At 46.7% G+C, this 22,529-nt stretch overlaps 1 protein-coding gene across 2 annotated transcripts; it reads right to left on the reverse strand.

The window, feature by feature from the left end:
* Positions 1-10,846: 10,846 nt before the first annotated feature.
* On the reverse strand, positions 10,847-22,437 carry LOC146356166 (uncharacterized). Of its 2 annotated transcripts, XM_084831760.1 has the most exons (4): positions 22,381-22,437; positions 20,919-21,130; positions 18,642-18,778; positions 10,865-12,968 (listed from the first exon to the last, which is right to left on the reverse strand). In XM_084831760.1, the coding sequence occupies exons 3-4, from the start codon at positions 18,673-18,675 to the stop codon at positions 11,848-11,850; spliced, it is 1,155 nt and encodes a 384-aa protein (XP_084687886.1). In that variant the 5' UTR covers positions 18,676-18,778; positions 20,919-21,130; positions 22,381-22,437; the 3' UTR covers positions 10,865-11,847. The 2 variants fall into 2 exon arrangements, with proteins under 2 accessions (XP_084687885.1, XP_084687886.1); XM_084831759.1 differs by lacking the exon at positions 20,919-21,130 and having other exon boundaries at positions 10,847-12,968.
* Between the last annotated feature and the right edge of the window lie 92 nt (positions 22,438-22,529).

The raw sequence follows: 22,529 nt of genomic DNA on the forward strand, positions 1-22,529 counted from the left end.
GTTGAGGAGAACAACATCTAAGCACAACAAACATGCACGTGATTCATCCCCCCACCATGGGTATACTTACATAGTTGTCAGTTTACACCACTGAGGGGAGTAGGGAAGTGCAGTATTTGAAGCCATCTCCCACTTAAAAATTGAGAGCAGAGCGCTTAATAGTGACAGAACTCAGACGTCGCCTCCCAACTCCCAGAGCCCACAGGAAGCTATCCCGTTGGAAGGAGAGGAGCGCAATGGGGTGACTGGGGGGGAGGGAACGCAATTGTGCTCGTATTACTCTCCACGCTTTTGCGAATGCGAGATTGAAAGAGGTACTTAAAGCTCAGACTTTAAGGCCCTGCCTTTCGCTAACTTTGCATGCAGCACAGTGAAAGTGAACAAAGCATGCAGACTGGAAATCTGGGTAAAAAGCAATGTCAGGGTAAAGGGAGAATATTCGTGCCACAGCTTCAGTGCCACCTGAAAAGCCAGATAAAACCAGAACAGTAAGAGGGGCTTATCACACTGACAACTAATGCTCTTTGTTTCCTATGTGGCAGTTACAAACCAATCAGAAGGATTAAACAACTTGTTCTCCCTCTGTAGTGTTCTGTGTCCAATCAGCGTTAACCAAAGTTGTGCCTTGTCATTCACTGTATAAAAGCTTTCTTTGAAATGTAAACGGAGAGAACCTCCTTACAAGATTTTTGTAGGAATCTCTGTAAGCTTCCTTTTCTTTCTTTTGAGATGAACAAAGCTGTTTGACAGGTCCTTGAAACTGGTTTAAGTTAAGGCTCTCAGTTTATAGAAATACTAGCTGATATACCCGGCATTGCCCGGGATGTAATTTTGTCATAGGCACTATTTGTTAGAAACACATTAAGGTAGGTTTACACTTCTCGGAAAGGCCCCATAAGAAAGGTGAAAATTTGAATCCACCAGCCTGGATTAAAAAAGCACAATTATAATGAGCAGATTGAATAAAAAACACTACTAAAAATGCAAGAGACTGAATCTGTAAGCACTACTGCAATATAATCCACACTGAATCTCATACCACTATTAAAATGTTCAACACAGGCTTCCTTGCTGGATATTGCAGGAACAGGGGAGAGAAACTAAATGCTCTCCAGGGTCAGAAAAGAAACCATGAGTAAAGGGGAGGGAACAAACGGCGGCCAGGCAATCCAAGGTGAAGGAAGTCAGAGTGAATGGGCGGGAGACCAATAGAACGAAAGATGGCCAACAGGATGACTGGCAGCTGAAATCAGAAACCTGGCCTGTACCATGATTGAGAGGGTGTGCTTGTTAGTAAGGGAAAGTATAGACAAAGTAGTAATGTAACCCAGTGACTCCTGTCATACACTCCGGCAAGTGGGAATGTGAACTGAAAGCGGCAGCCACTCTAGGGCCCAAATGGCGGGCTCGGTGGCCCCTGCAGTGTGATTAAGCGCAGGGCAGCTCCCCCTTATGCCCTGTCTTACAGGCGGCCCTGCAGCCAGCCACAAACACACAAACCCCAAAATCTTCGATTCAGCTACACGTAAAACTCCGCTATTTTGCCCTTCATTTTGAAATTGCCTTCTTAATTCCCCCCAGTTCCCTCTCTTATGAATAAAGCCCTAACTCTCCACTCCACTGTGTCATCCCAGCCCCTCAGACAGGCGAGCACACACCGCACCACGTTCCACATTAGCGTTAATCACACGCTACTGACAGATGCATCTGGCATTGAAAGGGGTGAAGATATTCAACACTGACTTGCTTGCTCGCTGGATACTGCAGCAAGAGGGGAGAGAAACCAAATGCTCTGCACAGTCAGAAAAGAACCCATGAGTAAAGGGGAGGGAACAAATGGCGGCCAGCCAATCCAAGGTGAAGGAAGTCAGAGTGAGTGGGAGAGAGACCAATAGAACGAAAGATGGCCAATAGGATGACTCATAGCTAAAATCAGAAACCTGGCCTGTACCATGATTGAGGGTGTGCTTGTTAGTAAGGGAAAGTATAGAAAAAGTAATAATGGAACCCAGTGAGTCCCATCATACACTCTGGCAAGTGAGAACGTGAAGTAAAAGGGGCAGCAACTGTAGAGCCCAAATGACAGGCTCAGTGGCCCCTACAGTGTGATTACACCCAGGGCAGCTCCCCCTTATTCCCTGCATTACAGAAGGCCCTGCAGCCAGCCACAAACCCACACACGATTTTTGGCTTTTATATATATAGAAGAAGATTAGTTGATGACTCATCTGACTTGTAGACAGTTTATTCGTCTGTTTATTAAGCCAAGCTTTCCTTTGGAAACATAACCTTTTCTCTAAGGTAGAGATATTTTTAAATGTAGGGGCCCACTGAGCCCGTGCTGCTGCTGCCACCAACACCAGGCCTTCCCCGCGGATTTCTGCCTGGCAGACCGCCAGTCCCTGCAGGACCAGGCCCCCAGGTACAGAGCCAGCTGTGCTGCTCCACCTGCCCTCCCTGGAGGGGCTACATAAGCTGGCTGGCTGAGGTGGCCTGGGAGAGCCAGGGCCTGCAGGAGAAGCTGCCACCACCGGGGAAGAGGCAAGGTGGTGGTGGTGGCGGCGGCGGCGGCCGCCACCACCACCACCACCACCACCACTACTACTACTGTGGACTCCTGCCTGGCATTATTTTTAATGGGATTTTTTAATTGTTTTTTTAAATTTTGGGGGGAGTCTTGTGTTTTTACAGGTGGGTAGCCTGCCTGATAGGCGGGAGCGAGGGGGCATGTGTCCACCTGATGGAGGCAGTGGGGGGAGTGTTGGGGGCCAGAACATACCGAGGCTGGGCGGCTGGCGGAGCGCTAGGGGCAGGCCATGCCAGGTAAGGGGAACAAGGGAGAGATGTGTAGTATCTGTCCCCTGCTCCGGGCCTGTCCGGAGCCAAAGGATGGCTGGGGGAGGCGTGACCCCATCTTCTGGCCTTCGTTTGCTGCTCTGCAATGCCAGGTCTGTTACCCAGAAAACCTCCCTCATCCATGACATGATCCTGGACGAGGGTGCAGACCTGGCATGTATTACGGAGACCTGGCTGGCCGAGGCTGCTGCTCCAACCCTTGCAGCCATGTGTCCAGCTGGATTTTCATATGCATAGCAGCCAAGGGTTGGGGATCAGGGAGGGGGAGCGGCTGTTATCTATCGAGAGTTCTTGGTCTTCACCAGACCCCCTCTCCAGGAGACCAAGGTTGCTGAGTGCATGTACTGGAGGTTGGGCCCAAAGGGCAGTCTAAGGATTCTGCTCATGTACCATCCACCCCACTGCACGACTGACTCCCTGGCCGAGGTGCTTGAGGTGGTCTCTGATGTGCGTGTGCAGTCCCCTAACTTATTGGTGCTGGGGGACTTCAATGTACATTCAGAGGCCATCCTCACAGGAGCACCTCGGGACTTCACGGAGACCATGGCTTCCTGGGAGCTGCACCATATTCTAACTGGGTCCACCCATGTGCTGGTCATGCACTAGACCTTGTGTTTGTTTCTGGAGAAGAGGGGAGTGATCCGGAAGTTGGGGGTATATCCACCACCCCCTTGTCATGGTCAGATCACTATCTGGTGACGTTAGACTTCTCGGTTCCACAACCCCTCCACAGGGGTGGAGGACCCATTAAAATGGTCTGCCCCAGGCGTCTTATGGATCCGAATGGATTCCTGAACACTCTTGGGGATTCTCTGGAGCACGCCAACGGCCACTTGTTCAAGACCCCGGTGGGTGGCTGGAATGCTGCAATCACTGGGGCATTAGATCAGGTGGCTCCGAAACGCCCTCTCCCCCTGAACAGGGCTCGGACTGCACCATGGTTCAATCAGCAGTTATGAGCTCTGAAACAAGTGGTGAGACAGCTAGAGCGCAGGTGGTGGAAGTCTCGCTCCAAAGACGATCAGACACGGGCTAGAGCTGTATCTTCAGCCTATCACATGGCAGTGAAGGCAGCAAAAAAGGAATATTATGCTGCCTCCATCGCGTCCGCAGAGTGCTGTCCCAGGAGGCTGTTCCAAGTGGTCCGGAGCCTGGTCGGTCCAGTGGCTCCGGAACCGCTGGAGCATTCTAAGGCCTCCTGTGAGGCCTTGGCAAGGCACTTTGCAGATAAAATTGGTTGGATTAGGAGTGTTACTCCATACACTGTGGATACAGTTAGTGAGCAAGAAGTGGCCTGTGGCAAACCGGTTTTGTGGGATCGGTTCCAGCTTCTCCCTTCTGATGAAGTGGACAAGGTGCTTTCATCTGTAAGGCCAACCACCTGCTTACTTGATCCTTGCCCATCTTGGCTCATTATGGGCTGCAGAGAGAGACTGGGTGAGGGGATCAGGGCGGTGGTGAATGCCTCCCTTGAGGAGGGAGTGATGCCATCAGCCCTCAAGGAGGCAGTGATAAGACCGCTCTTAAAGAAGCCCTCCTTGGATCCCCAAGTTCTGAACAACTTTCGCCCAGTCTCGAATCTGCCATCTTTGGGCAAGGTGATTGAGCGGGTGGTGGCAATGCAGTTGAAGGCACACTTGGAAGAAACCGATTATCTAGACCCATTTCAGTCGGGATTCAGGCTTGGGCATGGGACAGAAACGGCCTTGGTCGCCTTAGTGGATGATATGAGGAGGGCTCTGGATAGGGGTGAATGCTCCCTCCTTGTTCTCCTCGACCTCAAAGCGGCTTTTGATACCGTTGACCACGGTATCCGCCTGGACCGCCTGGAGGGGTTGGGCATTGGAGACACCGTATTGCGGTGGTTCCAGTCCTTCCTCTCCGGCAGGTACCAGAGGGTAGCACTGGGAGAGGAGGTTTCGGACCCGTGGCCACTCACATGTGGGGTGCCACAGGGTTCCATCCTCTCCCCGATGCTATTTAACATCTATGTGAAGCCGCTGGGGGCTATCATCAGGAGGTTTGGGGTGCAGTGGCATCAATATGCGGATGACACGCAGCTCTACCTCTCGTTTAAATCTTCACCAAGGTTGGCCGTAGAATCCCTGTCCAAATGTCTGGAGATGGTAAGTGGCTGGATGGGGAGGAATAAGCTGAAGCTGAACCCTGACAAGACCGAGGTACTTTTGGTGGGAGACAAGAGGAGGCTGGGGGATGTTGACCTGGTGTTGAATGGGGTACGGCTACCCTTGAAAGACCACAGCCTGGGGGTCATTTTGGACTCCCAGCTGTCAATGGAGGCTCAGGTGTCAGCTGTGAGCCGGACAGTGCTGTATCAACTCCATCTGATACGGCAGCTGCGCCCCTTCCTTCCTGACCATCTGCTCCCATCGGTAGTACATGCCCTGGTCTCCTCTCATTTAGACTACTGTAATGCTCTCTACGTGGGGTTACCCTTGAAGACAGTTCAGAAGCTGCAGCTGGTACAGAATGCGGTGGCTCGCCTGATTAAAGGCAGCTGCCGTCGAGATCACATCACTCCAGTGCTGAAGGAGTTGCACTGCTTACCAGTTGTTTTCCGGGCCAAATTCAAGGTGTTGGTTTTGACCTTTAAAACCCTATATGGTTCCGGCCCAGCCTATCTTAAGGAGCGCCTCCAGCAACACCAGACAGGCCGCTTAACAAGATCAGCCTCAGATGGCCTTCCCTCTGTCCCATCAGCCAGGACAGCTAGACTGGTGGGGACGAGGGAGAGGGCCTTTTCTGTGGTGGCCCCCACTCTGTGGAACTCCCTCCCTAGGGAACTCCGTCATGCCCCCTCTTTAATGAGCTTCTGCCGTGCATTAAAAACGTGGTTGTTCAGGCAGTCATTTGGGGTGGGTTAGGGTATTTTAGAAAATGTTTTTATTGTAGAATTTTATTGTTTCAGACTTTTATTATATGCTTGTACATCGCCCAGAGTGGCTGGGTGATTAATAAATTTAATAAATAAAGAAAAATTAAAATTATTGAAAGTAAAATAAAAGTAGCATGCCTCTGCTGCATCTGAGATTAGGTACACTGCCTTTATCTATGGAGGTTCCATTCCTCTCTCAGCTAAGAGCTGCCTTGCTGGAGGTTCACACAGGGCAGCATTCTGGCATTTGGGGTGGGAGGCTGTGGCCGATTAAGAAGGATGCTAATACTAATCAAAATACAGGGCGATAATAGATGAATCGCTTCTATTCTATCTACCCAAGGTTTCAGGCTTTTAAAAACTCTTCCCTCCCCAAATCGGGGGTGGGGTGGGGGGCTGGCTTTGCAGAGAGTAGGAACGAAAGAAGCCCCCTGAAGTTGTGGGGGAATCCTATATGGGCCACCTTCTCTGGGGTGAAATGTGCGGAGGGGGAAGCCCCACATGCTCTTTTCAGCCTATCCATCCCCCCAGTGCACTGACGCCCCTAACGCCGCCGGCTTTTCTCTCCGTTGGCGGGCTGTGGTTTGAGGCTGCGCATCCCTCGCACCCAGCCCCGGCCGGGGCCATCGTGCCCCCTCTTGACTTCCCCACGGACCCTCCACCGTAGCCCCCCCCCCCAAATGCACAAGGGGCTCACCTGATCCCTTAAGAAAGACGCCGAGGCAGCTGCGCCTCTTGGGAAAGACCCCCCTTTCCTCCCGGGGAGGAGTCGGCACAGGAAAGGGCTTTGGAGGGAGGGTCCTTTGCTATGGAGGACACCCCCGCCCTCCACCCCCAATTCCCTCCTTCTCTAGGAATACGGTTCAGCCCACTTAACTCTTAGAAGCCCATGCAGCGCAACAGGAGCATCTCTCCGCCTCTCTGAAAGCAGGGGAAGGTAACCTGGCGCCCTGCAGATGTTTTGGACTACAAGCCCCATAAGCCCCAGCCAGCATGGCCATGCCTAGGAGTTCTGGGAGCTGTAGTCCAAAACATCTGTAAGGGGCACCAGTTTGCCTGCCTCGTTTATGTTGCACCAGGTGGGTTTATTGGCCTCTCCTGGGTTCTCTGGGTTAGTCCTACATAGAGGAGACCCACTGAAATGACGGGGACTTAAGTTAGTTGTTGTGACTAACTTATGTCTCATTCATTTCAATGAGTCTCCTCTATTTAGCACTAACATTGGATACTACGCACTGCTTCCTCACCCCACCCTGGCATAGGTGAACCTTGGCAGTCAAAGCTCTGATCTGGTTTTACTTTTCTATGTTTGCTTCCTTCCCACCCCAACAAGCAGCAGGAACCCCCATCATTTCATGAGAAGAAAATCTTTCTGCAGCTTGGAAGGTTCTCTGATGGATCAGTCTGAGGGGTCTGTGGACTTGGTGTCATTTCAGGTGCATAGAAACCATAATCTCTGTTCAGCCCCAGATGAATGCAGTCAAATGTCAGTATGACCTGCTGTTTGACTATCTCCTGTTCTCATGATTTGGCCTGTCTAGGAAGAGTAAATCTGAGGTCTGCAACACTGTGATTAAAAGGATCACCCATCGCATTCTTAATGTCCTTGCTCTTTATGGGTTAGATGCAGATTTAAGCTGGATCAACTGCACTGGCACTGCCCCCCCCCCCCCCCCGGAGATAGTTGAACAGCACTTCATATAGACATTTGACTGCATTCATCTGGGGCCGAACAGAGATTATGGTTTCTATGCACCTGAAATAACACTCTCCAGCCCCACCTCTGAGTTTCCGTATCTTCAACCCTATTGGAAAAGGAGGCAGGCTGCATATTGCAGAGGTTCTCAAACTTTCTACCCGCAGCGCCCACTTGAAAGAGCTGAAACGATCGAGGCCTACCAGTCACAAAATGGTGTTGGAGGGTTGGAGCCAGTGACAAATTGGTGGCAGATGGAAGTGGAGTTTGCACCTTCCTATGGGGTGTAATGGCGGGGGAGGTCTCACTTGACCTAATGCCTCACTCTCCCAATCAGCTAATGGCCCCTACCCCACCTTTTATCTCCATTCATTGGCTGACCCGTCCCCCCATCTTCCCATGTACCCTTCTTTGTACGATGGAACTCCCCTTCTTCCCAAGGCACAATCGGGGGGGGGGGGGAGGGATGGCTCATTTCCCCAGCTTCCCACAATTCCATTAAAGCCCAGGGGAACACATAATGAAGTGGGAAGCCAAGGTGGCTGCAGAGTGATGCTTAACAGAAGAAACACACATAGTACCCCCAGCCACCTTGCCTCATGATAAAGTAGCTGAAAAACACCACCAAAAGAAGTTCAAAGTAAATTCTAAAGCACCCTAAGAATGATGCAGAAAAACAGAAGTTTCTTTCACAGAAAAAGAAAACGGTTCGGAAATTTCAGGGCAGATTTTGTCACAGCGCTAGCTCCACCTCTTCCCCAGAGCTGGATTCTGCCCCCCCTCCCCCCAATATTACAGCTTCTTAAGATTATTTTATTTTTTAAACTGGGAGGCTTCAAAAGAGTGGTTTTGTGTTTTGAAACTCAGACCCTGGCTCTGTCTTGTACTTAGTTTCTTGAGCAAATTACTTTTCTTATAGTCTTACCAGTTGCCTCCTGAGAAATGTGTTTTGTGACTGGCCATGTCCGCTATGGCAGACATTTTATGAATGGGCATGCCCCCTAGGACAGCCATTTTGGGAGAACACTCACAAAATTCCAAATGTGCCCACCGACCCAAAGAGGTTGGAGACCCCCGCACTACAGGGTGTTCAGGGAAGGAATCTGTATTAGAGATATTTGTCTGAGAAAATTTCTCAGAAAATTGTTTTTCACCCCCTTAGAAATAGAAAACCACTTTGTAGAGTTTTCTCCAAATATTCTCCACCATTTTTGTGTGGCCACCTCTCCTTCCCCCCACATACACCCCAGAATAATGCTAGGTAGGGGGCATTGTTGAGGATGTTAAATTGAGGGTGGGGGGGATTGGAAGTGCAAAAAACCAAAAATATCTAGGAACAATGAAAGAAGGCCCCACCTCTGGGCAATTGCTTGGCAATTGCTTGGCAATTTCTCCTCCCCCTGGAGCCATTTGGTGAAATGGTCCCCCGAATTTCTCTGCCCACGAATACGATGGAGGGTTTAGAGAGGCCAGTTGTGCACAGCTCTAGTATTTTGTGGAGTGTGTATCCACTTAGATTTTAAAACTCTGCTATTGACATTTTTCTTCAGTAAAATTTAATATTCGGTCTTTAAAATTTTGTGGTCTCTCTATTCTTCTTTTTGGCTGCCCACCCCACGTCTAATAACCAGTTCCCATACTACCTAAAGTAGATACCTGAAACCCAGAGAATTTTAAGGCTGCTTTAGGGGAGGCCACCAGAGAAATGGAGGTTTCCACCTGGTAGCAGCAGAAAAGGCCACAGGGAGGGAAAAGGAAATGAGAGTATGTGCTCGCTCTTTTGCTCGTTTTCCCTTCCACTCGCAGAACAGGACATTGCTGCTCCGTGACCGACTCCACACCCCGGCGTGGCCCATGGCTGAGGGTGAAAGGAGTTGTAGTCCAGTAGTATCATCACCAACCCTGCTCTACATATGGAGCTGAAGTGTTCCTTTAAAACCATTTCTGTTGGGGGTGGATATTGGCTGCTTTGCATCAGGCAGCAAAATGTCTTGAGCTGGGCCTGGATTTTACTAACACTGAAATGTAAATAAACCATAGCTGGGTAAAACCTATGGGGAAGGTCCAGGGAAGGGTTGTGGCTCAGCGGTAAGAGCACACGCTTTACATGCAGAAGGTTCAGTTCCTGGAATCACCAGGGCCTGGAAAAATGAATGATTCCTTTGCTGGCATTTATTTTAAATATTTATATAGAATAATAGAATTGGAAGGGGACATTTAGGCCATTGGGTCCAACCCCCTGCTCAGTGCAGGAATCCACTTTGAAGCATCCCTGACAGATGGCTGCACAGTCTTTGCTTGAATACCTTCAGGGATGGAGAGACCAGCACCTCCCTAGGCAGTTGGTTCCACTGACTGACTGCTCTGACCCTTAGGAAGTTTCTCCTGATGTTCAACCGAAATCTGCCTTCCTGTAACATAAGCCCATTATTTCATGTCATCCAGTCTTGGATGATAGAGAACAGGTTGCATCCCTCTACTGTTTGACAGCCCTTTAGGTACTTGAAAAGTGCTGTCATATCTCCCCTCAGTCTTTTCTTCTCAGGCCAAACATACCAGTACCTTCACTCTTTCGTCATAGGACTTAGTTTCCAGTTTGTCTGAGTCCTTCTTAAAGTGTGTATTCGAGGTTGAGGTCTGACCAGCGCAGAGTAAAGTGGAACTATTACTTCCTGTGATTTAGAAACTATACTTTTCACACATACTATTGCCAAACTAGATATTCCCCACATTATACCTGTGCATTTGATTTTTTTTTCCAAAATGAAGAACTTTGCACTTGTCTCGGTTGAATTTCATTCTGTTATTTTCTGCCCAATTTTCTAGCCTAGCAAGATTATTTTGAATATTGTTTCTGTCTTTGAAGGTATTAGCTATCCCACCCAATTTTGTGTCATCTGCAAATTTGATAAACATTCCCCCCACCTCTTCCCCCAAGTCATTACTAAAAATTTTGAGGGATTCACGCTCAGTACCTCCCTCCAGATTAAAGAGAAAACACTGATGAGCACTCTTCAAGTATGGATGCGCCCGATCTCGTCTAATCTTGGAAGCTAAGCAGGGTCAGCCCTGGTTACTAGTTGTATGGGAGACCTCCTGGGAACCAGGCTTCCTGCACTGAGCAGGGGGTTGAACTTGATGGTCTTGTAGGCCCCTTCCAACACTATGATTCTATGATTCCACCCAGCTCTGAATCCACCTAGTTGTAGTGACATCCAGCCCACACTTAACTAACTTGCTAATCAGAGTATCATGGAGTACTTTGTCAAATGCCTTGCTGAAGTCAGGATATACAACTTTTTCAAGGCAGTTTACACACTAAAGTCATCATAAAACAAATACACAAAAATATAGAATCAATAGCAATAACCACACCATCTAAAACCAACAATAACATAGTAAAAAGCAGCCACAATGTTTAAAAACCTATTTATTTACTGGATGTTTAGTAATATTTTCAGTAATTTAGTTAACACAAATCTAAGACAGACTAAAAAAAACTATTTATCCCTAGGACTTTATAATACCACATAGATTTAAAACAATGTAATCTAATCTGCTAGAAAAATGCTGGACATCTCATGTCTCACAGGCAGACTATTCACATGGTTTTTTTTAGGATTGCCTGAATATTAAACAATCTTGGAAAGAAATATTGGATATCATCTTTGAAATGTCAGCATATTATCTTAGTCAAGACCAAAAAATAATTCTCTTGGGGTATTTTAAGGAAGAAATTGAGCTGGGGGAAATCCAATTAATAGTTATTCTATTGCCTTTTACAGAAATTTGCATTGCCTCTTATTGGGAGTCGCAAACCCCACAGCAATCTAAGTGGCTAAGGAAAACCTGGGAAGGACCTTTATCAATTAAACTTACAGTATTTTCTAAGGAATTGGTAAAGAACCACAAAAAATAAATTCATAGAAAAATGGTTGCTTTTCGTAAACTTTTTTCTCTATGATGGAATTATTATCCCTTTGTACAGTCTGTAAGGTTTTGTTTCTGAACAGTAATTGCTGGCTTTGTTCAATTGTATTGATATTGAATTATTACCTTTTCATAAAAATAATTTTTACAATGCTGGGCCAACTTCAAATTAATCAGGTGAAAGTAAATAACCATGTCTTTAAAACACATATCCAGGGCTTATCAAATTTCCCATGGCAGGGAATTCCTCAGTATTGAGGCCACCAATGAGAAATCCCTGTCTCTTGTTCCCACCAACTTGATAGAACTTGCTGGCAGGGCCATGAGCAGGACTTCAGAGGTCAATCTTAAGGGCTGGGAGACTCATATGGGTATAGTCAGTTCTTCAAATATATTCTCCCAAATGGATTCTTCAATGTGAAATATGGGCTGCATTGTGACTAAATCTCATTCCATATTCCAAGCACTTCTATGGTTTCTGCCATGTGTGAGTTATTTGATGAGGAGTGAGATTTATCTCCTGACTGAAACTCTTTCCACATTCCAAGTAATTATATTGGTTATCCCCCGTGTGAAGTGTCTGATGAGAAATCAGGTTTATATTCACATGGAAACTGTTTCCACATGCCAACCATTGATATGGTTTCTCCACTGTGTGAGTTCTCTGATGTCTGCTGAGGTTTGTGCTCACACTGAAGCTCTTTCCACATTCCAAGCACTCATACGGTTTCTCCCTTGTGTGAGTTCTTTGATGACAACTAAGGTGTGTAATCAAACTGAACCTCTTCCCACACACCAAGCACGTATATGGTTTCTCTCCTGTGTGAATTCTTTGATGAGAAGTGAGGTTTGTACACACATTAAAGCTCTTTCCACACTCCAAGCATTTATATGGTTTCTCTCCTGTGTGAATTCTTTGATGTCTGCTGAGATTTGTGCTTACATTGAAGCTCTTTCCACACTCTGCACATTTATATGGTTTCTCCCCTGTGTGAATTCTTTGATGTCTACTGAGGTTTCTGCTCACATTGAAGCTCTTTCCACACTCCAGGCATTCATATGGTTTCTCCCCTGTATGAATTCTTTGATGAGAAGTGAGGTGTGTGCTCACACTGAAGCTCTTGCCGCACTCCAGGCATTTATATGGTTTCTCCCCTGTGTGAATTCTTTGATGATCACTGAGGCTTGTGCTTCTATTGAAGCTCTTTCCACACTCTGAGCATTTATATGGTTTCTCTCCTGTGTGAATTCTTTGATGAGAAATGAGGCTTGAGCTCACACTGTAGCTCTTTCCACACTCCTGGCACTTAAACAGTTTTTCCCCCGGATGGATTTTTGAATGAGCTTTAAGGCTTGCTTTAGAATCAAAGTTTTTGTTACACACACAGCATTTACTCCTTTCCTTTCTTTTATCTATTTTTCCTTGGGCTGTGCTTTCATGGCAGTCAATGCCCTCAGAAGTAGCAGATTTATTCTTCCTCTTCTGGGTTGTTTCATTCTTTATTATCTCCTGTTCTTGCTTTGTACATCCATCTCCTTTGGGAGACTCCCTACATGGTTCTCCATTAGTCTCAGCTTCACCTTGACATTCTGGAATGAACAGCAAAAAGTGGTATCAGACTGAGTTAGAAACTGACTCTCAAATCATTGAACATCCTAAATTAAAAGCTGTGATAAAGGGAAGAACATAAGCGATATAGATGGGAGGCAGATCTTATCACAGAAGTGCCCGTTGACTGGCATTAAATGACAGCTAGTGCCGTAGAGAGCTCACCAGACCTGGGTTCAGCTTCAGCTGAGCTATGAAGCTTAAATGGAGCTCCCAGCCCAGTCACTTTTTATTTATTTATTTAATTTCTATACCGCCCAATAGCCAAAGCTTTCTGGGCGGTTCACAAAAATTAAAAATTGCATCGTCTTGTTCATCCTGAACAAGCCTCCCCCCCCCCCACAGTGCTCACCCATTGGTCCCCCCACCTGGGTTGGAGTTGGGCCCTGTGCTGAGGGGCGGGGGAAGGGCCTTCGTTAGGGGTAAAGGTGCATCCACGGTTGAAATGTAAGATCAGTGAATCAAGGCAAGCTGGAGGTGGTCAAACATGAGATGGCAAGATTGAACATTGACATCTTGGGAATCAGCAAACTAAAATGGACAAGCATGGGCAAATTTAATTCAGGTGACCATTATATCTACTACTGTGGGCAAGAATCCCTCAGAAGAAATGGAGTAGCGCTCATAGTCAACAAAAGGGTGGGAAAAGCAGTACTGGGGTACAATCTCAAAAACGATAGAATGATCTCAGTACAAATCCAAGGCAAACCATTCAACATCACAGTAATTCAAGTCTATGCCCCAACCATTGAGGCTTAAGAAGATGAGGTTGATCGGTTCTATGAAGACCTACAACACCTTCTAGAACTAATACCAAAAAAAGTTGTCCTTTTCATCATAGGGGATTGGAATACTAAAGTAGGAAGTCAAGAAATCACCGGGATAACAGGCAAGCATGGCCTTGGTGTACAAAATGAAGCAGGACAAAGGCTAATAGAGTTTTGCCAAAACATGATCTGATCATAGCAAACACTCTTTTCCAACAGCACAAGAGGCGACTCTACACATGGACATCATCAGATGGTCAAAATCAAAATCAGATTGATTATGTGCTTTGCAGCCAAAGATGGAGAAGCTCTATACAGTCAGTCAAAACAAGACCTGGAGCTGACTGTGGCTCAGATCATGAGCTTCTTGTTGCAAAATTTCAGCTTAAAATTGAAGAACGTAGGGAAAACCACTAAACCATTCAGGTATGACCTAAATCATATTCCTTATGAATATACAGTGGAGGTGAGGAATAGATTTCAGGGATTAGACCTGATAGACAGAGTGCCTGAGGAACTATGGATGGAGGTCCGTAACATTGTTCAGGAGGCAGCAACTCAATCCATCCCAAAGAAAAAGAAATGCAAGAAAGCAAAGTGGCTGTCTGATGAGGCTTTACAAGTAGCTCACGAAAGATGGGAAGTGAAAAGCAAGGGAGAAAGGGGAAGATATATCCAACTGAATGCAGAGTTCCAGAGAATAGCAAGGAGAGACAAGAAGGCCTTCTTAAACGAACAATGCAAAGAAATCGAGGAAAACGATAGAATGGGAAATGCTAGTGATCTTTTCAAGAAAATCGGAGATATCAAGGGAACGTTTTGTACAAAGATGGGCATGATAAAGGACAAAGAAGGCAGGGACCTAACAGAAGCAGATGAGATTAAGAAGAGGTGGAAGGAATACACAGAAGAACTATACAGGAAAGATCTGAATGTCCCTGATAGCCATGATAGTGCGGTCACTGAACTTGAGCCGGACATCCTAGAGAGTGAAGTCAAGTGGGCCTTAGGAAGCATTACTAACAACAAAGCTAGCAGAGATGACAGTATTCCAGCTGAGGTATTTAAGATCCTAAAAGATGATGCTGTTAAAGTGCTGCATTCAATATGCCAAAAAATCTGGAACACTCAACAGTGGCCACAAGACTGGAAAAGGTCAGTTTACATTCCAATTCCAAAGAAGGGCAACGCCAAAGAGTGTTCAAACTACCGTACAATTGCACTCATTTCACATGCCAGCAAGGTGATGCTCAAAATCTTACAAGCTAGGCTTCAGCAGTATGTGAACCAAGAACTACCGGAAGTACAAGCTGGGTTTCGAAGAGGCAGAGGAACTAGAGATTAAATCGCCAACATTCGCTGGATCATGGAGAAAGCAAGAGAATGCCAGAAAAACATCTATTTCTGCTTCATTGACTACGCTAAAGCCTTTGATTGTGTGGATCACAACAAACTGTGGCAAATTCTAAAAGAGATGGGAGTACCAGACCACCTTACCTGTCTCCTGAGAAACCTGTAGGAGGGTCAAGGAGCAACAGTAAGAACCGGACACGGAACAACTGATTGGTTCAAAACTGGGAAAGGCGTATGACAAGGCTGTATATTGTCACCCTGCTTATTTAACTTATATGCAGAATACATAATGAGAAACGCTGGGATGGACGAATCACAGGTCGGAATTAAGATTGCCGGGAGAATTATCAACAACCTCAGATACGCAGACGATACCACCCTAATGGCAGAAAGCGAAGAGGATCTAAAGAGCCTCTTGTTGAGGATGAAAGTGGAGAGTGCAAAAGCTGGTTTGGAACTCAACATTAAGAAAACTAAGATCATGACATCTGGCCCCATCACTTCCTGGCATATAGAAGGGGAAGAAATGGAAGCAGTGACAGATTTTACTTTCTTGGGCTCCAAGATCACCGCAGACGGTGACTGTAGCCATTAAATTAAAAGACACTTGCTCCTTGGGAGGAAAGCTGTGGCAAACCTAGACAGCATAGTAAGAAGCAGAGACATCACCTTGCCGACAAAGGTTCGTATAATCAAAGCTATGGTTTTCCCAGTAGTAACGTATGGCTGTAAGAGCTGGGCTGGCTGGGCACCGAAGAACTGATGCTTTTGAACTGTGGTGCTGGAGAAGACTCTTGCGAGTCCCCTGGACTGCAAGAAGGTCCAATCAGTCCATCCTAAAGGAAATCAACCCTGACTGCTCATTGGAAGGACAGATATTGAAGCTGAAGCTCAAATATTTTGGCCACCTAATGCGAAGAGAAAACTCACTGGAAAAGACCCTGATGCTGGGAAAGACTGAAGGCAAAAGGAGAAGGGGACGGCAGAGGATGAGATGGCTAGATAGCATCACCAATGCAATGAATATGGACTTGAGCACACTCTGGGAAAGAGCATAGGACAGGAAGGCCTGGCATGCTATGGTCCATGGGGTCATGAAGAGTCGGACATGACTGAACGACTGAACAACAAATGAGCCAATGTTGTATGGTCCCAGCAGGATCTTTCCCACTTTTCATATGGCAGCACTTAGGTCAACATAGTCTGTGTAAGAACATCAGAAGAACCCTGCTGGATCACACCAAGGGTCCATCTAGTCCAGCATAATGCTCATACCGTGGCCAACCAGCTGTCAACCAGGGCATGAGTGCAACAGCACCTTCACACCCATGTTCCCCAGCATCTGATTTACAGGGATGTACTGGTACTGGAGGTAGCATGTAGCCATTATGTAGTATGGCTAGTAATCACTGATAGCCTTATCCTCCATGAATTTATCTAACCATTTAAAAGTCATCGCAATTGGTGGCCATCACTACATCTTGTGGTAGCGAACGCCATTGTAGGGGCTGTGTGAAGAACGCCTCCCTTTTATCTGTCCTGAAACTCCCACCAGTCATTCTGCAGGTTTCCACCTTGTACAAATTGGCAATTTCCTCATTCCATGTCTGTGTAAAAGGTGCTAGACTAACAATGGCTACCAATTTGGATGGCTTTAAAAGGGGATTGGACAAATTCCTGGAGGAGAAGGCTATCAATGGTTACTAGTCCTGATGGTTATATGCTACCTCCAGTATCGGAGGCAGTGTGCCTATGTACACCAGTTGCTGGGGAACATGGGTGGGAGGGTGCTGTTGCGCTCATGCCCTGCTTGTGGGTCCCTGGTTGACAGCTGGCTGGCCACTGTGTGAACAGAATGCTGGACTAGGTGAACCCTTGTCTGATAGAGCAGGGCTCTTTTGATTTCATTATTCACTTCCATTATTCACTGTCTAGTGGGTTTCGGATTTCACCACTCCACCCCAATCAGAAGTCCGTCTCAGTTTATATTTGGCCCTGCCTATTTGGCAGTGTTCATTCTAATTTGGCATTTTGCTAAATGATGTGGAAGTGGGGGATGAATAAAAATAATTCTTTGTCATGGACAGATCATTATGTGAGAGCGTTTAGACTTACAAGGAACCCAAAACACTGCAGGGGCAGTGGGACACTGAAGATGTTCCCTCCTACAGAGGCTGATGAACTCTACTGCTTCCATGAATGATCTTTATGTCGATGACCATGCAGATCTCTGGAATGGGGAAATGGCCTAGGTAGTTAGACTATTGTTTCTAGATACCTTTGACTTGCTGTTATAGTGAGGAGTTGGGGGAGATAGAACAGCTGGGTCAGCAGGGGCTGAAAAGTTGTGACACCCAACCAAACTTGGGCTTTTTAGAAAGCAGGCAGTAATGGTGGCTACCATTACAACCTCAGACTTGTGTCTGGAATAAACTTATATAGCCAAACCCACCAGAGTGACCTTCAGGAACCCACTGTGCCAAATTACTCTGCACTTGGTGTATAAAATAATTCAGATCTGTTCCAACTTGGTTGTTGTGGCCCCATTTGCAGGTAGTGGTGACAAATCCTGAGTTAATTCACCCACTAATTGCTGGGCCCATTCTGCTGCCATTTTGAATATGCAACTTCTGATCGGAGGATGCTCCGTGACGTCCGAACCCAGATACTATGGGTTAATTGTGGGTTAAATAACCCACAGTTAACCAACAACTAATTGTATGTTAACTGTGAGTTGTTTAATCCACAATTATCCTATAGAGTCTAGGTTCGGACATCACAGAGCAACCTTCGATTGAGCCAATCGGAAGGTGCATACTCAAAATGGCAGCTGCAACACCGCAACAAATCATTGGTTAATTAACCCAGGATTTGCTGCCGTTACCTGAAAACCAGGTTTATGGCTTCCAATCTGTCTAACACTTATGGTGACTCCCCAGTCCTTTCCAAGATCAACTCAAAATGGTGATGCTGAGCATTAAACAACTAAATGATCGGCTTTCCAGATACACGACGGATCACTTTCTCCCACACATTAAAATCTTCTGTGGCTGCCCAGCTCCACATAACTTACCTGAGGCATATCCTCTATCAGAGGTATGCAGGACAGGGCCTTCTCAGCAGTGGCCCCAGTGCTGTGCAATTCCTAGGGACACACATTTCCCTCATTTCTGTTGTCTTTTAGGCAGTAGGCTACGACAGTCTGTTCCATCAGGCTTCTGGGATTCTACAGTCTCTGCAGCCTGTATTTGAATTTATTGCAGCTCCTACTGTTTCCTGAAGTTTTAATCACCTGATGCTGATTGTTAAATTGCTGGTTTGTAGATGCTGTCATTGTAAAATTTTGTATTGATGTCTAACCATTGTTAGACCCTTGTGGATTTTGTTTAAACATGGAAAGGTAGGATATGAACATTTTAATCTATGTGGAATAGAAGGGGACTTGAAATATGCAAATTGTGTAAAAATGCTACCGTTCTTTTCTTGCGTTTGTGAACTGATATTATTAGCAACCAGGGCAAGAGGGTGCCTTACCAAGAGAGACCACGATCCCACAATTCTCCTCCATGATTTCCCAGTTTCCTTGTGCAGAGCTTTCTGGTCAGGATCCAACACAGCCCACTCCTCCTTGGTGATATACACAGCTACCTCCTCAGTTCACTAGACCCTGTCTGAAAAAGAAAACACGTCCTCATCAGAGATAACGGCCTGGTTTGAATGTCACAACAACCCAGGTTGTTGTTTTTTCAACTCTGGCTTGATGTGAATGTTGCCTGATTCCTCCCGCTGCAAATGGGAGCATCTAAACAATCCAGGGATGTTCCATCCCTTGACATGTGAACCAGGAACTCTGGCCTGGGTGGATGCGGGGGGAGACAAGCCAGAGTTGGAATGCCAAGTTAAACCCTGGATTCCAACTCTGGCTTGTCTCTCTCCTGATGAGCCAGAATTCCTGGTTCACAGAGCATGCTGCCACGTTCACAACAACCCAGGGTTTAAAAAAAAAAAAAAAAAGGGTTATTGTGACTGGCAGGCCAAACAGGAACATTATCTACTAGCAAAATCCAAAATGCAAGCTAAGGCGAGTGCCTGGCTTTTCCTTGTTTTTACCAGGAGGTAAAACAAGCAAACTAAGGTGTGGGGTGAGCTCACCCACACATTAAAATCTTCCATGGCTGCCCAGCTCCACATAGCTTATCTGAGGCATATCCTCTATCGGAGGCATGCATGCAGGACAGGGCCTTCTCAGCAGTGGCCCCTGTGCTGTGCAATTCCTTCCCAAGGGACACACTCCTCCCTAATTTCTGTTGTCTTTGAAGCAGGAGGCTATAGCAGTTTTGTTCCATCAGGCTCAGCGTGATAACCTCACCTCACACCTTATCTAAACCAGCTTTTCCTTGTTTTTACCAGAGGCTGGCCGCACTGCAAAGTGACTCACTGGCTTCGAACAGTATTTCCATTTCCTTTGAATGCTTCCATGGCCAGATCCGTTCCTAGCGAATGAAAACGACAGGCCGTTGGAGGCCAGGGAGCATGTGGGGGTGGGGGTATAGTGGGGGTGACGGCTAACATCCTGAAGAGTAGTGGGGACCAGTGAGAAGTGTCCCCTGGGTAGCAGGGGGCAGTGGGGAGAATTCTGGGTTGCATTTTGGGGGTGTCTGGATCCTGGAGGTGGGGTGGAGAATTTTGAGAGGCCATTTGCGCACAGCTCTAATACATACACTAAGAGCACAATCCTATGTATGTTTAGAGAGGAAAAAGTCCTACAACTCCCAGCATTCCTGGCTGGGGAATGCTGGGAGCTGTAGAACTTTTTTCTGTCTAAACACTGCACCTTACACTACCCTGAAACTCATTTAGATTAGGATTATCAATTTAACGAAATACTAGTTGATTATCTGACTTGTTGGACGTTTATTAATCTGTTGAATTAGTATATGCATAAAGTGTAGAAGTCAAATAAAAACGTAACTTTTCCTCTAATTTACACCAATTTTAAAATTATGGAGGGAGCAAGCCTATGCCTGCTAGTCAGCGGCTAGACGGCCATAGGATATGTTGGTTTCCAGGAACCGACCCCTCCCCGCTGGTGCACTGCCTCACAGGCAGCCTGGAACAGCCCCGCTCTCCATGCTCGGAAGAGGAGCGCGGAGCAGCGAAAATGGGGAGTCCCGAGGGGTGTTCCAAGGCAGGGAAGGCAGAAACATCAGTACAACACATCCTATGTGTTGTCCAGCAGCCACCTCCTTTGCTCCGCCTTTCCACGGCTAGACAGCCGAAATCGCAGAGGGGACAATCCCCTCTGTGCTTCTCTTGGCCTGCATTGTATAGGCAGTCGCCTACGAGTTCGGAGGCAGCTGCCTATCCCCATAGGATTGCGCCCTTAATGTAACAAGTGTAACACGCCTCTGCTGAATCTGCCTTTATCCACGGAGGTTTCATTCCTCTCACAGCTAAGAGCTGTCTTGCTGGAGCAGATCCAAGGCTCACATAGGGCCACATCCTGTTCCCACTAGTAGCTGGCCATTGAGTTCAAGGAACCCACAAACTTTGAGCACCAAAAGAACTTGGATCTATTGGCCGTGCTTTGTTGGGGGTCTTCCTCCTACCCCACCCCAAACCCCCTCCTCCCCACACACATTTTGACACACTCATTTCTGTTTTGAATTCTTGTAAACATTTGCATGGTGTTTTATATTTTAATTGTCTATATTGCATTTTAGTCTCTGAACTGTTTGTAATCCACCCAGAACATGCTTGTTGTTGGGTAGATTAAAAATATAATCAGTAAATAAATACATTTCTCTCTACCTTGCTTTTTAACACTTTCGTATCACCCATGAAGAGTAAATCCTCCTATGAGCGGGCACAGGTTGGTATCGGAGGCAGTGATCGATTGAGGAGGATGCTAATTCTAATCTATTACAGGGGCTATTACAGGGGATATCACGGGTGAATCACTTCTATTCAATCCACTCAACATTTTCAGCCTTTTAAAAATTCCCTCAAATCAAAGGGGCCTCCTGCAAAGAAAAAGAACAGGAAAGAAAGAAGGAAGCTCCCTGAGATTGCAGCTGTGCGTGGTTCAGAGGAGAATAATCATGTAAACGGGTTAGATGGGTTGTTGTGAACCACCAGAGAGCTTCGGCTGTTGGCCAGTAAATAAATTATTATTATTTATTACATTTCTATAGCGCCCCATAGACAAAGCTCTCTGGGTGGTTTACAAAGGTTAACAACATAAAAATTACAACAGGCAAAATTTAAAACCTTAGAAAACACAAACAGCATACACAGAGACAACATATATCTAAAAAATAATCAGCCCAAACAAAAAACAAATCCGGATGGCCTTCTCTCTGTCCCATCAGCCAGGACAGCTAGACTGGTGGGGACGGGGGAGAGGGCCTTTTCTGTGGTGGCCCCCACTCTGTGGAACTCCCTCCCTAGGGAACTCCGTCATGCCCCCTCTTTAATGAGCTTCTGTCGTGCATTAAAAATGCTGTTGTTCAGGCAGGCATTTGGGGTGGGTTAGGGTATTTTAGAAAATGTTTTTATTGTAGAATTTTATTGTTTTAAACTGTTTTTATTGTATGTTGTACATCGCCCAGGGTGGCTGGGTGACCAGCCAGAGGGGCGATTAATAAATTTAATAATAAAAAAATAAATAATTAAGAAACGTAATAAATAAATAAAATAGATGCCCACGGCCACCTCCCATCTCTTTTCTTACATTTTTATACCGCCCCACAGCCGAAGCTCTCTGGGCGGTTTACACAGATAAAACCCTTAAAATCCATTATAAAAACCATTTGCATGCAAACCTATAAACAGACAGCACACCCAGCAACGCACATATAGCTAAACCAATTGTGAATGCTCGAAGATAAGAATGCCTATGGGGTGCACGGGGGCTTGGAGGCCAGCCCCTCCACCATCCCTACAGATGCGGGGTGGGCAACTTCAGGAGTCCAAGATCCCAATCTATAGCATAGGTTTTATTATTATTATTAGTATTATTATTACTACCGCCTTTTCCCCAGTACTGCGGCTCAAGGCGGCTTTACAACATTAAAACTTAATGAAACACACACCCCAACACAGTCGCCTGTTTTTCCCCAGTGGCTGGCTGCGGTTTGCGTCTGGGTCGGTCTTCCCCATCTCTCCCTCCCCGGGGGTCCTCACGCCCCCCCCTTGCCCTTCCCAGCCCCCCCCCCGCAGTCCTGGGACTCCCCTCCCCCTAAATGCCCAGGTGGGGTCGGAAGAGGCTCACCTGATCCCCAAAGCGAGACCTGAGCTGCTCCGGAGAGGAGAGACTCCATTTTCCTCTGGGGGGGAGGAGTCCGCACAGGAAGGGATTTCGGAGGGAGGGGCGTTTGCAGTGGGGGGACCCCTCCCCCTTTTCCTCTTCCTCCCCCCCCC

Source organism: Heloderma suspectum, chromosome 2 (genome assembly GCF_057233095.1).
Source record: "Heloderma suspectum isolate Gila_16-S chromosome 2, 16-S_ref, whole genome shotgun sequence".
Classification (NCBI taxonomy): Eukaryota; Metazoa; Chordata; class Lepidosauria; order Squamata; family Helodermatidae; genus Heloderma; species Heloderma suspectum.